The sequence below is a fragment of the Elgaria multicarinata genome, chromosome 2 (genome assembly GCF_023053635.1).
Source record: "Elgaria multicarinata webbii isolate HBS135686 ecotype San Diego chromosome 2, rElgMul1.1.pri, whole genome shotgun sequence".
Taxonomy (NCBI): Eukaryota; Metazoa; Chordata; class Lepidosauria; order Squamata; family Anguidae; genus Elgaria; species Elgaria multicarinata.
Window position 1 is genome coordinate 182,471,112 of NC_086172.1, and position 16,676 is coordinate 182,487,787.

The 16,676-nt window shown below is 48.3% G+C and overlaps 2 protein-coding genes across 2 annotated transcripts in view; one reads left to right on the forward strand and one right to left on the reverse strand.

Moving 5' to 3' along the window:
• The window catches only part of FKBP3 (FKBP prolyl isomerase 3), a 431,114-nt gene that overhangs the window by 346,205 nt on the left and 68,233 nt on the right, over positions 1 to 16,676 (forward strand). The window lies entirely within an intron of this gene.
• FANCM (FA complementation group M) overlaps positions 1 to 16,676 on the reverse strand; it is a 74,482-nt gene that overhangs the window by 1,020 nt on the left and 56,786 nt on the right. Inside the window, exons 15-22 of the mRNA XM_063118279.1 lie at positions 14,761 to 14,843; positions 14,599 to 14,664; positions 12,169 to 12,303; positions 8,506 to 8,662; positions 7,630 to 7,736; positions 5,821 to 6,342; positions 4,444 to 4,795; positions 935 to 1,229 (exon numbers count right to left, since the gene is read on the reverse strand). Of these exons, the coding sequence (XP_062974349.1) occupies positions 935 to 1,229; positions 4,444 to 4,795; positions 5,821 to 6,342; positions 7,630 to 7,736; positions 8,506 to 8,662; positions 12,169 to 12,303; positions 14,599 to 14,664; positions 14,761 to 14,843 (1,717 nt within the window). The remainder of the gene's footprint in view (positions 1 to 934; positions 1,230 to 4,443; positions 4,796 to 5,820; positions 6,343 to 7,629; positions 7,737 to 8,505; positions 8,663 to 12,168; positions 12,304 to 14,598; positions 14,665 to 14,760; positions 14,844 to 16,676) is intronic.

The following is a 16,676-nucleotide window of genomic DNA, read 5'->3' on the forward strand; positions in this document are numbered from 1 at the left end:
GTTGACCATGGAGGTTCACAAGTAGCACGTAAGATCCAGCCCTGGTGTTGATTTGAGCGCACCAGTCCATACAGACGTTCGCACTGTAAGAGTGGGTGGGTGGGGAGTCCGTCTTTGCAACGTGTGCGCCTGTGGGGGTAAGTTCGCATGCCTCTGCTCACACGTTGGCCGACTCATGAATAGTAGCTTTTGAACAGGTCATTGTTCCTTTACCTAATTCTTCTAGCCAGCCAACGTGCTTCAGACGCTTCTTGAAATGCCACGCTCCTTTCGGTCACTGGGCTTTCATATCAAATGTGCTTGTGGAGACTCTTAAGCCAAGGAAAAGCACATGCAGAGGACAGGAGGAAGACCAAGTTGATGGGCAGCAGGCTCAGAACGGGACAGGAGAGGGCATTTCTCAATACAAGATGAAAGGTTGTCACACAGAGGAGGGCCAGGATCAATTCTCGATCCTCCAAGAGTGCAGGACACAGAATAATGGGCTCAAGTTAAAGGAAGCCAGATTCCAGCTGGACATCAGGAAAACCTTCCTGACTGTTAGAGCAGTATGACAATGGAACCAGTGACCTAGGGAGGTTGTGGGCTCTCCCACACTAGAGGCCTTCAAGAGGCAGCTGGACAACCATCTGTCAGGGATGCTTTAGGGTGGATTCCTGCATTGAGCAGGGGGTTGGACTAGATGGCCTTGTAGGCCCCTTCCAACTCTGCTATTCTATGAAATAGCCATAAGGAAAGTGGAAATGGCTGGTGGCTTAGATGCTTTTTAAAAAAGGATTGAGAGAGAGGGGGGAAGAGATTGGCTCTAGAAAACTTGCATGGTCCCAAGAGAGGCGGCAGAACATATCCCAGCCTCTCTTGCTCTACCTAGCCAATCTGCTCTTAACTGCCAGGATGAAAGCCCTGCCCAGAACCCACCAGGAGGAGGCCGTACCTGTTCGCCATCTCTTTCACACTGCCAAAGCACTGACACAAGGCCAGCGCCAGCGTGTAACTGACGCAAGGAATGCTTAAGTAGAAGCGGAGCCTTTCCTGCCTGGGCCCCTCCACCACCTCCGTTGGCAGGAGGATCGCCGCGTTCTTCCGTTGCTCCACCAAAGCCAGCTCCTTCAGCAAGTCAGCCGTTTCCTCTTGGCTGGAGCTGAACAGCACTTTGATTCCTGCCCGGATGAAAGCTGAGAGCATGCCGTCGTAGTGCTTGGTTCTGTGGAACGCTCTCCGTGCCTCTCCTGAAAGGATAAGACACAAGTTTCTCAGATGTTGTGGCCTGGGGGGTGGGGGGAGAGTGAAGGTTTCTGGGAAGCCAGGCTGGCTCGTTCATCTAGGGGAAGCCAGGCTGTTTGTCTTAGTTTCACATCCTTCCCTAATGTGCAAAGGTGGCAAGAGGTGAACCGCCCAGAGAGCTTCGGCTATTAGGCAGCATAAAAATGTAATAAATAAATAATAAATAATAGACTTCAAAACCCTGGCCGGTCAGGAGTGCCATTCGTATCTTTAGCTATCCACATTTCACACCCCAGCTGGATGGGGCAGCGGCCTTAACTCTGGATCCAATGTGTAAAAGTTTTGATGGCTTTTGAGCAGATAAATGTTCAATTAAATAAACATACATACAAACCCTTGGGGCATTTGTTCTGCCACCTTTCCATTCTCTTAACCAAAATGAGCTCTGAGTAGGGATCAAAGATACTCGGTCAAGCCAACAGTGTGCCTGTGTGCCTCAGCTGCCCCAACGGTGCAACGTTAAAAGGGATATACAATTACTAATTCTACAGTCCTGTGGCAGTTTACCCAGCAGTCGAGAGGGTAACAGCGAGGGATTGTGTACTGCTGTAAAGCAGCCTTCCTCAACCTGGGGCGCTCCAGATGTGTTGGACTGCATCTCCCAGAATGCCCCAGCCAGCTGGCTGGGGCATTCTGGGAGTTGTAGTCCAACACATCTGGAGCGCCCCAGGTTGAGGAAGGCTGCTGTAAAGGATCTCTAAAATATCCCAAGTCTCTGGATCGGGGATAGAAGCTTGCAGCCCTCCAGGTATTTTTGTCTATAGCTACCGCTATCCTTCACCACTGGCTATGCTGGCTAGAGCTGAAGGCTAAAAGATCTGCAGGGCCACAAGTTACTTGCTCTGGCTGTAGATTTCAGGATCCAAAGATGTGCTTGAAATCATTTGTCTGCAGGGTGCCTTGACTCCACTCCCCAGGAGGAGGAGGAGGACGAGGATGTGGTGGAGACGGGCATCTATCTATCTATATAAAACGCTTAGGTATGTTTCCGTAAAGGCTTCAGCTGATACGGGTTGCTAAGCAACAGTAACAATGTGTAACATCAGCTGATACAGGTTGCTAAGCCCCTCGCCCGACTCCTTCGGGCTTTCCAAGGTAATCCTACCCACCTTTCAGCCTCTTCACTCCCTTTCCCCCACGAAGGGGGCAGCGCCATAGTCTGGATCATGAGCGAAGCACGGCCGGGGCCCTTGGTGCCTGGGTGGGAGGCCGCTCGCCTGCTGCGAGCCCAGGCCCCGGCCTAATCTCATGCGAGCTGGGTGGGCGGCCCAAGGCTGACAGGAACCCCAGGGAGAGGGGCACGTCTGCTACCCCTCCCCCCGACCTCCCTGCCCCCCAGGTCTGCCAGACGGCGCTGTATGGGCGGCCTCCAAGCAGCCCGCACGCACCCGCGATGAAATTTAATTAATAAACTTTAAGATATGCTACAATGGCGTATGTTATGCCGGGTACAGCTAGTTTATGGAATTGGCTTAATCTACTGTTTATGGAATTGGCTTAATCTACAGTTTATGGAATTGGCTTAATCTACAGTTTATGGAATTGGCTTAATCTACAGTTTATGGAATTGGCTTAATCTACAGTTTATGGAATTGGCTTAATCTACAGTTTATGGAATTGGCTTAATCTACAGTATACAAGCTGAAGAATTCAGTTTTCCCTGGCGGCAAACTGCCACTGATTTGGTGCAGGGTTTTGGGGGTTATAGTACAAAGATGCCTCCGCAGTCTTAAAATCAAAACCAACATGTAAATTATTACCCACCACAAGCCACAGCTCTATGTAAATTAACACAGAGGACTTCCCAGAAACAACGTTCTGCAAGATCTCCCTTAACGCTGCTTCGCTCATGTTGATTTTCAAAGTACTTATTTTTTTTAGTGAAATCTGAACATTTAACTTCTGGAGAGATGGAAGGAATTTTCGTGCAGTTCTTTTTCAAATATTTACTGCACACCAATCAGACTCTGCCCCAACTAATTCATCAAATGTGGCTCTCCAGCTTTAATTCTTGAGGTCATTTATAACTCTTAATTAAGGCGGGATTCTAGAGATGTGTGTGTGGGGGGGGTGCTAGATGCAGCCATTCTACCTGCCCAGACCCTAAGGTCTTCCTCAGGGGTCCTTCTCCACGAGCCCCTGCCAAAGGAAGTGAGGCAGGGGGCTACCAGGAGGAGCAGGGCCTTCTCTGCTGTGGCACCCCGGCTGTGGAATGAGCTCCCTAAGGAGGTTCGCTTGGCGCCTACATTATATGCTTTTAGACGCCAGGTGAAGACCTTTTTATTCTCCCAGCATTTTAACAGTCTATAAATAAATTTTAACTTGGTGTTTTAAATTAGTAATTTTGCATTGCTGCTGGTTTTATCTGGTCGAGTTTTTATACTGTATTTTATATTATGGTTTTATAGTGTTGTTTTATACTTTGAATGTTTTTAATTTTTGTGAACCGCCCAGAGAGCTCCAGCTATTGGGCGGTATAGAAATGTAATAAATAAATAAATGAATAAATAAATAAAATTGACAACTGTGGTGGAATGGCTGTGTGACATAACATGCCTCTTAAGGTGAACTGAAACTGTCACGTGCCAAGTTGACACTTAGCACTGGGTATGTGTAACTCAGAAACAGGTAACCTTTTTGATCCATTTGGCAATTTAAAAAAAATGTCCTGGGCACCACCACAAAACGGCTACCCAACGTGGCGAAAAGACGGAGCGCACGGCAGGGGCAACGGAAATCTAGTTCACAGCAAGTATAGCTGCCCAATAAGAAAATGTGGCAACTGAAAACAAGAACACGGGAGAAGCAGCGCACCTGGGCGGGCGCCCAGGGAAGTGCCAGGGAGCACACCGGTGCTTGCGGGCACTGCGCTGTTGCCTGCCCTTGGTGGAACCGAGTTGTTACGCTGATTGTCTCACAGGGCAAAATAACAGGGAGACTCTTCTCCCCCCACTCTGTTCCCAGTAGGACGACACAGTTGGCCGGCTTAACAAAATGGTCCCACAGACATCAGGCGAGCGGCCAGGTGGTGAAGAGCCTTCTCTGTTCACCCTTGCTTATCGTACTGCTGCCTTCCAAATGAGCACTAACACGCACGCAGCCAGCGGAGCTGCAAGCTGTCGGCCAGAGAAAAGTTTCATGCCAGGGCAGGGCACCCACCTGCTTTGACTCTCTCCTTCTCCACGATCACACAGATCCTGTCAAACTTGCTCTTCAGCTCCTGCACTCTCTGGACCACTTTATTCCGGATCGCCCCGTTCAGCAGCTCCGCCTGGCATTTCCTCTCCACTGCCAGCCGGTTGCTGACCACGTAATCGCAGCTACCCAGGGAGCAAACCTGGATCTTGACTCCGTGAACAGCTTTCAGGGTAGAAATGACATCTGGCCCAGAGGAGATCTCACGGCTGTCCACCAGAATGCAAAGAGGCGCTTGGTTCCCCAGGGAGCCAGAAGACAACCGGGTGGAAGGAGAAGAGCAGAGTGCAGGAAGCTGGCCCGAACTCCTCTCCGGCTGAAAACATCACAACAGATCATCACTTAGACAGGCCTGCTGATGAACAAAAGTTTCACTGCCATTCAATTCCATAGCTTCCTTGTGGAAGGGCCTTGTCATGCTGAGGGGATTGCTTGTCCACACACACACGTCCCAGAAATTCACAGCTGCTGCTGCTTTTACTCCAGATGGAGGGAAGGGAGAAAGCTGGCATAATGTACGTTCTTCTGCTTTCTCTATTCAAAGAGTTTAGTCCTAGGATCAGTTGGAAAGAACTACGGAGGTCACCCAGTCTAGGCCCCTGCTCAATGCAGGATGCAAGAACAGCAGCTGTGACAGGTGGCCTCTCAGCCTCTGCTTAAAGACCTTCAGTGAAACAATGCGTTCCCCATCTCCTGAGGCCGACTGTTCCACTGTCAAACATCTCTTTCTTCTTAGGATGTTTCTCCTCACTTTCATAAGAAATCTAAGATCCTGAAATTTCCACCCAATTGGTTCTACTCTCAGAACTTCAGCTAGTGCAGAATGCGGCTGCGAGAACACTGTTAGAGCAGTACGACAATGGAACCAGTGACCTAGGGAGGTGGTGGGCTCTCCCACACTGGAGGCCTTCAAGAGGCAGCTGAAGAGCCATCTGCCAGGGGTGCTTTAGGGTGGATTCCTGCACTGAGCAGGGGGTTGGACTGGATGGCCTTAGAGGCCCCTTCCAGCTAACCTCTATTCTAACCTCCCAGCTCTTCCAATCATTCCTGAAAGGACTTGAGTTTCAGGCTCTGTGCCACCCTGGCTGCCCTCCTCAGTCGCCAGCATCTCTGACGAAAGGGCCTGGGACAGAAGCTTTGACCCACCCAGCTGTCTAGGGCCAGGGAGAATTGTGCCAATGTACAGTCATGCGCGGAGGGGCCAATCAGGTACGCCTTGCGTGTAAGATATCCCACCTCCTGGCAAGGACTTAAACTAACCACTTTCGAGGTTCCATCATGCTAACCCTGGTCAGAGATAAACCAGAAAAGGAAGCAACGGTTTACCCACAGCCCCCATACCTTTAGCGTTGGCTGGGGACCCCTGTCCACAAGTTCCCATTTGCCTTGATCTTTGCACGGAGGGCGGAAGTCCAGCTCTTCTGACAAGCAAGCTTTTAGTCCCAGGAGCACTTGGGCCCTGCTCTCCTGGGGCGGAGGGATTCGCCTCTTTGGAGCAGACATCTTGTGGTTCAGAGAACGGTCCAAAGCCGGCTTGCCAGCTTTAGTGGTGGAGGGTGGTTCCGTGGGCACCTCACTACTGAGCCCTCCTTCATCTTCACTAGAGCTGTCAAGGATCCGAATCCGGGAAAGTTTCTTTGGCAACAACGGAGTCTCCACTCCCTGCCCTACGCGGGCCTCTTTCAGTTTTCTCCTGCGGCGGGTGCAGTATTGCTTTCTCCCATTTGCAAAACTTTCCTCCTGTAACAGGTTGAAGTTGACACAAACTTCGTCTTCTTCACCAGAACCGCTTTGGGGATCACCCTCCTCGTTGTCGTCAACACAAAAGCTGTCCTCTAAGTAGCTTTCGTCCTGCTCTGGAACCTGAAAAGACAGAGGCCTGTGACACGGCTATTTAGGGGAAGGCGGATGGTGTCCGGGGAAAAGGCTGCATTCTGGACCTGGGAAAGGCCTTAAGAAGCAGCCTCCCGTGAGGACAATTCGAACCCTGCACACGTGACCCTTTACAAACACCTTTCGCGCGAGCGCATGGTGTCCTCACCTCCTCTACCCAGCCCGGCTAACACTTGCAAACTGCAGATCCTGTCCCATGGTGGCAGCCACAGAAGCACCCAGCAAGCTGGATTCAGACTTTCAGCCTTCCTTTTTAAGCCAGGTGGAAGGATAAGGTTTAAAGTGCCACAAGTCCCTGCAGCTGTTTCTGAACACACATGAATACAGGAAGAGCCCTGATGCTAGTTCAAGAGCAAGGGTCCATCTAGTCCAGCACTCTGTTCACACAGGGGCCATCCAGCTGTTGACGAGGAACGCACAAAGAGGACACAAGTGCAACAGCACCCTCCCATCCATGTTCCCCAGCAACTGGTGTACGCAGGAATACTGCTTCTGATACTGGAGGGAGCACATAGCCATCAGGGCTAGTAGCCATGGACTGCCTCCTCCTCAAGGAAATTATCCAACCCCCTTTTAAAGCCATCCAAATGGGTGGCCTTCCGTACATCTTGTGGAGGCAAATTCCATACTTTAAACTTGCACTGTACGAAGAAGTCCTTCCTCTTATCTATCCTGAATCTCCCACCAGTAAGTTTCATGGGATAATGACCCCACTGGGTTCTAGTATGAGAGGGAGAAAATGGTTTCCCTACCCACTTTCTCCCTATCCACACCGACTTCCCTGTGTCTCTGCATGGGCCCTACCAGGCCATCCAGATCTTCAGCAGTGATCACTATAGAGGTGGCTGAGCCAACTGAGGTGTGGTGGGTGGCTACCGGAAAGAGAGCCCTCTCAGGGGCGGCACCCGCTCATGGAATGCTCTCCCCAGGGAGGAGGGCCTGGCTTCTACTTTGTTGCTTTTCAGCACCAGGCAAAGCCGTTTCCCCAGGTCTTTCAGATATACTTTTAGCCCCGCTGCTTTTTTAAAAGCTGAAACCCAACACCGAAGCAGCCCAACTCACGTTGAAACACTCCTTTAAACCCAGCGTTCAGAGGGATGCCATGACCCTACTTCAACACACATAAAAGAGAATGTTTTCATCTGGGATAATGCTATAAAAAAGACATTGCAGAGCTTTTGGAAATCACGAGCAATCCCAGCTTGTGCTTTGGGCACAGCTCTTCGCATGGGCCACGCTCCTTGTTGGATGCCCTACCTGAGAAAAAACAGCCAACGAGTTGCGTCCTTTATGTACCATCTTAAACCTGTTGCCAACAGCTGGGCTGCGTACTGATTCCAGATAAACTGCCTGCATCTCAGACTCTGAAGAGAAGAAAAGAAGAAGAAAGGCAGTCAGGCAGAAGAGGAATTGGATCCCTGGCCAATGCCTTGGTTCGGGCAGCCTTCCTGATGGAAATAGTCTCCGCATGGTGCCAGGCTGTGCAACAGCCCTTCATCAGATGGATTCCACACCAGCATCAGGCTAATATTTGCCCTGGAGGGAAACTTCCATTGGTGACATAGAATCATAGAATAGCAGAGTTGGAAGGGGCCCACAAGGCCATCGAGTTCAACCCCCTGCTCAATGCAGGAATCCACCCTAAAGCATCCCTGACAGAGGGTTGTCCAGCTGCCTCTAGTGTGGGAGAGCCCACAACCTCCCTAGGTGACTGGTTCCGTTGTCGTACTGCTCTAACATAGTCAGTTTCTCCCCTGGAACCAATAGCATCTTCCAAGGGGGGGGGTGGAGGTGGGGGGGCAGAGGAAGGATTTCAGCAAGGGCCGGGGGAGGGGAGTGCTACCTCCCCACTGCACACATGTTGCACTCTCAGTCTTGATCTGCCCCCACCCCTGGGCCATTTATTTATTTATTTATTTATAGCAGTTTTATCCATTCTTCGGCCAAAAGAACTCCTAGAGCGGCTTACTAAGAAATGAGACACATTAAAAATTAAAACCAGACACGTTAATTGTAATCATGCAGTTTACTATCACAACAAAGGAAGCTTCTTGTTGGCCTCGGAGAGACAAATAAAGACAGAAGGAAGCGCTAATTAATTGAAAAAGGACCGGCCTTTTTTTCTTTACGCACCATTTAAATCTTGTGTGATCTGCGCCTCGTCATTAAGGAACTGCATGAGGGAGAAGCTGGGTTCATTTTCTGAGCACACGCTCTCATCAGACGACACCTCCATGGCTCCTTCTTCAGAAAGCTCTGCCTCTTCATCTATGAAATACTTGACCGCCTTCTACATAATAATAATAATAATAATAATAATAATAATAATAATAATAATAATAATAATAATTTATTTCTTACCTGCCTCTCTGATTGGATCGGGGGGGGGGGGGACGGACAACAGCAAGCATAAAATACATAAAATACTTTTTAAAAACATAGTATACATTGTTAAAAACATCCTAAAAGCATACTAAAAGTATCCTAAAATTCTACTGGATAGACCTACTGGAAGAGATCAGTCTTGATAGCTTTCTTGAATGCTAAAAGACTGTTAAGCTGACGAGTCTCCTCCGGAAGGCCGTTCCACAGTCTGGGAGCAGCAGAAGAGAAGGTCCTCTGGGTAATGGTTGTTAATCTAGGTTTTGCTAGCTGAAGTGGATTCTTCCCAGAGGGCCTGAGTGTGCAGGGCGGATTGTACGGGAGAAGGCGACCCCGCAGGTAGCCTGGACCCAAACCATGGAGGGCTTTAAAGGTAGTGACCAACACTTTGTACTTCGCCCAGAAACTAACTGGCAGCCAGTGAAGAGATTTTAAGACTGGTGTAATGTGGTCACCTCTAGGTGTACCAGTGACCAACCTGGCTGCCCTATTTTGAACTAGTTGAAGTTTCCAGACTAGGCACACAGGTAGAGCGCACTGCTTTCGCATGAAGCAAAAGCAAAAGAGCTCCTGCCAACCAGTATTCCAAGGACTTGGCTTTAAAGTCCTTGGGAGCCAGTGTGGCCTAGTGGCTAGAGTGCTGGACTGAGAGTCGGGAGATCTGGGTTCCAGTCCCCACTCGGCCATGGAAAGCCACTGGGTGACTTTGGGCCAGTCACACACTCTCAGCCCAACCTACCTCACAGGATTGTTGTTGTGAGGACAGCAATGGAGAGGAGGAGCAGGCTTACATACATGGCCTTGGGTTCCTTGGAGGATAAAAGGCGGGATATAAATGAAATAAATAATAAATAAAACGAAGGCACAAAACCAAGGTGTAGACTTCAAGTGTGACAGACTGGCTAAAATGTTGTAAACCGCCCAGAGAGCTTCGGATGTGGGGCGGTATATAAATGTAATTAATTAAATAAATAAATAAATAAATAAATAAATAAAAACCACGTTAGTTGGAATGGGATCCATTTTGGAATTGGGCCACAGCCAAGTCCTAATCCTGACAGCCGACCCATGAGGCTTTTTGGGGGCGGGGGGTTAGGGCAACCAGCCATGAGGACGATAATTCGCCCGCCAGGCAAAGCCCCAATGGTCCAAGCGAAAGCACCCTTAGGTTCAATGGCTCAGTGAAATTGTAAATCACCAAAGAAGGGAGCAGGGCTGTGACTGTATGAGAATTACGCTCACTGGGCCTATACGACGCACGCAATACTATTACGCTATATGCCAACTTCATTGTTAATTGCTAGTCCTCTGCACAGGGTTGCATCAGCTCCTCCATCCACTCCGCAGACTGGCCCTTCTCGAGCCCAAGAGTGCTGTAACATTCAGCAGAGATCTGCAGTCTGTGGGGGAACTACCGCCCAGCCCAATTATACTGGGCTGTTAGTTAGTCCTTCAACAGCCTAACTCCAGAGAGCGTTCAGATGTGATCGGCAGCAGTGCAGGCCGCAGGAAGGCCCTCCAGCTCCTCTCCTGATCCCTAGAAGTGCCAATAAGAACTTGGAAAATTTGAAAGAAGGATGGATTCTTCCACCCACATTATACAACACAAGGGCAGAAGTACTTTTCTTGAGACACCCATGGTTTTGAAACCCATATTACATTTTTTCTGTTCGTGCCTTCCCCACTTCATAACTGAGGAAGTTGCCCGAAAGCTAAGACAGCCTTCCTCAACCTGGGGCGCTCCAGATGTGTTGGACTACAACTCCCAGAATGCCCCAGCCTGGGGCATTCTGGGAGATGCAGTCCAACACATCTGGAGCGCCCCAGGTTGAGGAAGGCTGAGCTAAGACGATTTGTAGCCCAGGGGTGCACAACCTTTTGGTCCCCGAGGGACCCATCTAGCATTTCTGCTGGGGGTGGGGCAGGGCCTGCATGTGCACCCACCCTGCCACTAGTGGGGTGTGCAATTTTTCCACTGCCACTAAACTTTTCCTACTCGTAAGTAAGCAGGACTGAATCGCTCAGCAGCACTTCCAGAAACTCCGCATATCTACCAATTTATTTATTCGATTTGTACCCCACCTTTTTACCAAGAAAAACGGCGCTCAAGGTAGCTTAGCATGAACCTCATGTCTACTCACAAGTAAGCAGAGCAAGCCTCTGCATTGCTCCTCAGAAGAAAGCAGGACTAAATCACTCAGCAGCTTCATCCCCAGGCTCTGCCCTCTGCCAGGCTGGGAAACGTCTCCAGCCAGCTGCTGATTTATTTACTGTATTTATTAAAACTGGCCGACGAGACCACATCACGCCAGTCCTTTTCCAGCTTCATTGGCTGCCTGCCAGACCAGGTCCGAGCCCGATTCAAAGTGCTGGTATTGACATTTAAAGCCCTAAACGGCTTGGGGCCGGGCTATCTGAAGGAACTTACTATGTCTTACTATGATTTTAACTTACTATGTCTTATTATGATTTTAATTTTTGTGAACCGCCCAGAGAGCTCCGGCTATTGGGCGGTATAGAAATGTAATAAATAAATAAACATTTGTATCCCAACCTATTATCACTGGGATCTCAGGGCTGTATACAGATAAAATCAGAATATAAACATATATAATTTACACAGCTAAAAACGTATTAAATGGCTAACAATTTAAAACCAGTAGAATTTTTTTAAAAGCACTAAAAACAATTAAAACTAGGTGTAACCCTGGAGAATTCAGCCCTGCTTATTGGAGATAAGAGGTTTTCCCTGCTGGCAGAGCGGCTGCAGGGAAAAAAGGGGATGGGTGTTGCTCGCTTCGCAGACCATGCCGGAAGTGGCCGTGGGTTGTGCACCCCCGGATCTAGCCCAATGTGGCCCTACATCAGCCTTCCTCAACCTGGGGCGCTCCAGATGTGTTGGACTGCATCTCTCAGAATGCCCCAGCCAGCCGGCTGGGGCATTCTGGGAGTTGTAGTCCAACACATCTGGAGCGCCCCAGGTTGAGGAAGGCCGCCCTACATGAACTGGCAATGGCTCTCCACAGTCTCTGGCATAGAGGGGCTCTGCCTGTCACCTGCAACCTGGTCCTTTCCCAGGGAGATGCTGCCAAGAATCGAAATGGATGCAAAGTGTGTGCCCCCTCCCGAATTTTAAATTTTGTATAACTGAGGAGGTGCTTTCTCTGAGCAGATTATGTTCATATTCCTGTACCTCCTTGCTGCACAAGGTTACTAGTTTTACTACCTGTACTACTTTTAAAGCAAAGATACACCAGGGATATGTCAGCTCCACTGAATGGGGGTGTACAGACGATCACGGAGGGGAAACAAAGGCAGCATTCCCACACGTGGCAGCCACGCGGCTGGGACCACCCTAATATCCGCGCCACGTCACGGGTTGCCGTGTCGCCTGAACCCTAACATCATGCTCACCCCAGTCCCAGCACCGGCCCCCTTCTTCTGCCTTTTCATGCCTTCAGCTCGTTTCTTGGTCCAGCTCTTCATGTCACCCAGCCTTCGGTTTGATTTCTCAGGAAAACCCGGGCTTTCATCACTAGACAAGTCGGACTGGAATTAAACAGAAATTAGGAAAGGACGCCATCAGAAACAGCCTCTCCCGCTCTGACTGCTGAAAGAGGAGGACAGAAGATTTTACACACATGCCACTGTGCAAGGCTTCAGAAATAAAGGACAGAGGCATTTCCTATCTGCTTCCACAACCAGACAGCTTGCACCATGGGGAGTCCCGACTTCAAGGCCAGGCACAAGAGATTTCCCAGCACAGCTGCCTTTCAGAGGGACACGCCCTGGACTCCTAATTCAGTCAAGCCCTTTGCAATTTGCACTGTAGCCATATCTCTCATAGAATCCTAGAATAGTAGAGTTGAAAGGGGCCTCTAAGGCCATCGAGTCCAAACTCCTGCTCAAGGCAGGAACAAATCCTGTCAGACTAATTTGATCTCATTTTTTGATCGGGCAACCTCCCTTGTGGACTGTGGGAACGCTGTGGACGTCATATATCTTGACTTCAGCAAAGCTTTTGACAAAGTACCACATGACATTCTGATTAACAAACTAGCTAAAAGCGGGCTAGATGGAACAACTATTAGGTGGATTCACAGTTGGCTACAGAATCGGACTCAAAGAGTAATCAATGGAACCTTCTCAAACTGGGGAGAGGCAACGAGTAGGGTGCCGCAGGGCTCAGTCCTGGGCCCAGTGCTCTTCAACATTTTTATTAATGATTTGGATGAGGAGGTGCAGGGAACGCTGATCAAATTTGCAGCTGACACAAAATTGGGTGGGATAGCTAATACCCTGGAAGACAGAAACAAACTTCAAAGTGATCTTGATAGGCTGGAGTGCTGGGCTGAAAACAACAGAATGAAATTTAATAGGGATAAATGCCAAGTTCTACATTTAGGAAATAGAAACCAAAGGCACAGTTACAAGATGGAGGATACTTGGCTCAGCAATACTACAAATGAGAAGGATCTTGGAATTGTTGTAGATCACAAGTTGAATATGAGCCAACAGTGCGATATGGCTGCAAGAAAGACAAATGCTATTTTGGGCTGCATTAATAGAAGTATAGCTTCCAAATCACGTGAGGTCCTGGTTCCTCTCTATTCGGCCCTGGTTAGGCCTCATCTAGAGTATTGCGTCCAGTTCTGGGCTCCACAATAAAAGAAGGACGCATGTTCAGAGGAGGGCAACAAGGATGATCAAGGGTCTGGAAACAAAGCCCTATGAAGAGAGACTGAAAGAACTGGGCAACTTTAGCCTGGAAAAGAGAAGATTGAGGGGAGACCTGACAGCACTCTTCAAAGACTTAAAAGGCTGTCCCACAGAGGAGGGCCAGGATCTCTTCTCGATCCTCCCAGAGTGCAGGACACGGAATAACGGGCTCAAGTTAAAGGAAGCCAGATTCCAGTGGGACATCAGGAAAAACTTCCTGACTGTTAGAGCAGTACGACAATGGAACCAGTTGCCTGGTGAGGTTGTGGGCTCTCCCACCCTAGAGGCCTTCATGAGGCAGCTGGACAAGCATCTGTCAGGGATGCTTTAGGGTGGATTCCTGCATTGGGCAGGGGGTTGGACTCGATGGCCTTGTAGGCCCCTTCCAACTCTGCTATTCTATGATTCTATGATTCTACCTATGCCCGGCATTAGGATCTGGTATCAGGATGATAGTCAGTACCAGCTGCCTTCGCTCTTTTCAGGATACACATCCAGGAATGTGTAGTTTTTAAAAAGGCAACACAGTGGAAGTCGGGGACTCACTTGTCCTCCTAGAATCATTGAATAGTAGATTCCGAAGGGGCCCATAAGACCATTGAGTCCAACCCCCTGCTCAGTGCAGGAATCCTGCAGGCAGCCAGGCACAACCTGCTTTCCCTACATGCTTTGAGAGGGCCTCCCTGGGAGCACATGCAGACGACACCCCAGAGCCTCAGCTCCTGTGGCCAGGCCGCACAGCCCCCCTGTCCTGGAGGTGAGGTTTTGATGCTCCCCAATCCCCCACCATGCAGAAGCGACCAGACCGTAGGCTGCAAGGTCCCCTCAATGCTCCCTCCTGCATTCTTTGCCCAACGCTTGAACCATGAACCGTTTCCCATCTATGGTTATAGGTCTGAGGGAGCTTTCTATGCTCTTAATATTGGGAATAAGATTCTTTTAGTGAGTCAGTGTTACTTCAGATACACTGCTGAGGAATAAATAGTGTAACCAGATCATAACCAACTATGTTCCAGCCAAGGAGGCCCTGCGCTAAAGCTAGTTTTCATTTGAGAAACTATCTCCTAACGATAAACCTGAACAAACTGTGTTTTGTGTATTTTCTTTCTAAGAGTAGCCGCTTACTTCAATGAATGGCCGCCTCCGTTTCTTCACAGCATGAATTGGTGATTCAAAGTCACTGTGGTTAACCTTTGGGGAAAAAATAAAGTTAAAATGCATTTCGAGAGTCCCGAATTGAGTTTTGCTTGGAGTTTGGTGGCATTTTATTTTAACAGAACGACTCACATTTGGAGATGTCAATATGTTTCCATTTCTTTTCTTTTTCCTGAGAAAAACAATTTCTTCTTCACTTTCAGGGCTGGCCCCTACTGTGAAGGAGTAAATAGGTAACAATAAGAAAATGTGTTTTCTAGCATACAATATATTTGTACATTAGAAAGAAAATGCCTATTTCATTTTTTTAAAAAATGTGACTGGCAAATGAGTCCTTGGCACAGTTTGCCTGCTGTTCTCCAGCAGTGCAGGGGGTGGGGTGGGGTGGGGTGGGGTGGCAGCCTGGACAACGTGAACCAACGCCTCCCACCAGGGGACACAGCAAGTTGTACTGCCTTGCTGAGCTGGAGATCACAGAGCCACCAAGCAACACAGATGAGGAGCAAGAGAAGGAAAAATAATAAATCAACTTTTCTATTGTCCACACACAAATACAAATATTTTCTCCTCAAGCATCCTATAACCCATCTCTGGCACAACATGCATGTTGAACTGGTTGAATTTCTATCCTTCCAATTGCTTTCGCCCCGCCTCGCTCTTCTCTACACATAAACATACACAGTTCTTTATCTGAAGGTGTGGAGCTCTTCAGACAACACACTAACCCACACTCAGTGGTTGAGAATGGGTTGTGTTGAACCATGGATTTCTTTTGTCGAACTTTGGGTTAGCGTGTTGTTTGAATGTCTGCAGGGTGGCTTGATAGCCATGCAGTGCAGCTCGTTAACTACCCTGCACAACCCAACAACCAAGCATGGGCTCTCAAGGTGGCTTGTTCGAGAAAATAAACCACACTGCATGGCTAACAAGCCACCCTGTGGACATTCAGACAACACACTAACCTACGGTTCAATGAACAACCCACAGTTAACCACTGAACATGGGTTAGCATGTTGTCTGGACAGTGCATGTGTGTGTGCTAAATCTGGAGAACCGATTCAAAACACATAGCCAAAACTTGGTTGCAGGTCTTTAGACAGCTTTAGAAAGATTCCCATCATGCCTTCATATTTGTAGCTACATGTACATGGGTGCAAGTATACACATACCCAACAACTGTCAATAAGCAACAAACTCAAGGATCCTTCATCAGTTTTCACACAGAATGTAAAGATGAGTTTACAAGAAAACAGAATACTTCCAGTTAAGATACTGTGAAGATCAGGAGCTGCTTCAAAAGTTCTTGAAGTCTCAATCCCACATACCCCAATTCCTATTGTTGCAGTTAATTTGAAAACAGCTCACTGCACCCTAAGAGCGTAATTTACCCCCCCCCCCAAACCCGGTTAAGACAATTCACATGAAAGGGTTTCAATGTGGGAGTTGAGGTGGCAAATGTGATATACTTCTTCTTCAGGATTGTATGCTTTGAAATGTGATTGATATATTATTTATTTATTTATTTATTTATTTATTTATATAGCACCATCCGTGTACATGGTGCTGTACAGAGTAAAACAATAAAATAGCAAGATCCTGCCGCATGGGCTCACATTCTAATAAAATCATAATAAAACAATAAGGAGGGGAAGAGAATGCACCAAGCAGGCACAGGGGAAAGTAAAACTAACAGTATAAAAGTCAGATCAAAATCAAGTTTTAAAAGCTTTAGAAAAAAGAAAAGTTTTTAGCTGAGCTAAAACAGATGTTCTCTGATGTTGATATTAGGTTTTATGCATTAATCTTATTTTGTTTTTGGTTTGTATATTGTGAGCCACTTTGAATGTGACTTAAAAAAAAAAAGCGGCATCAAATCCAACCTAACCTTGGTGAAAACACCGAAACAACAGACGGTTTCCCTGTGGCTTCCTCCCCACCCCCCACGGCCAGCCCGGCAGATGCTGAATGCCAAGTGTGCCTCCGTTGCCCAGCTAGCTCCTGATCACGTAAAAGCTATTCTCATCTATGAACGATCACATGCAAGCCAG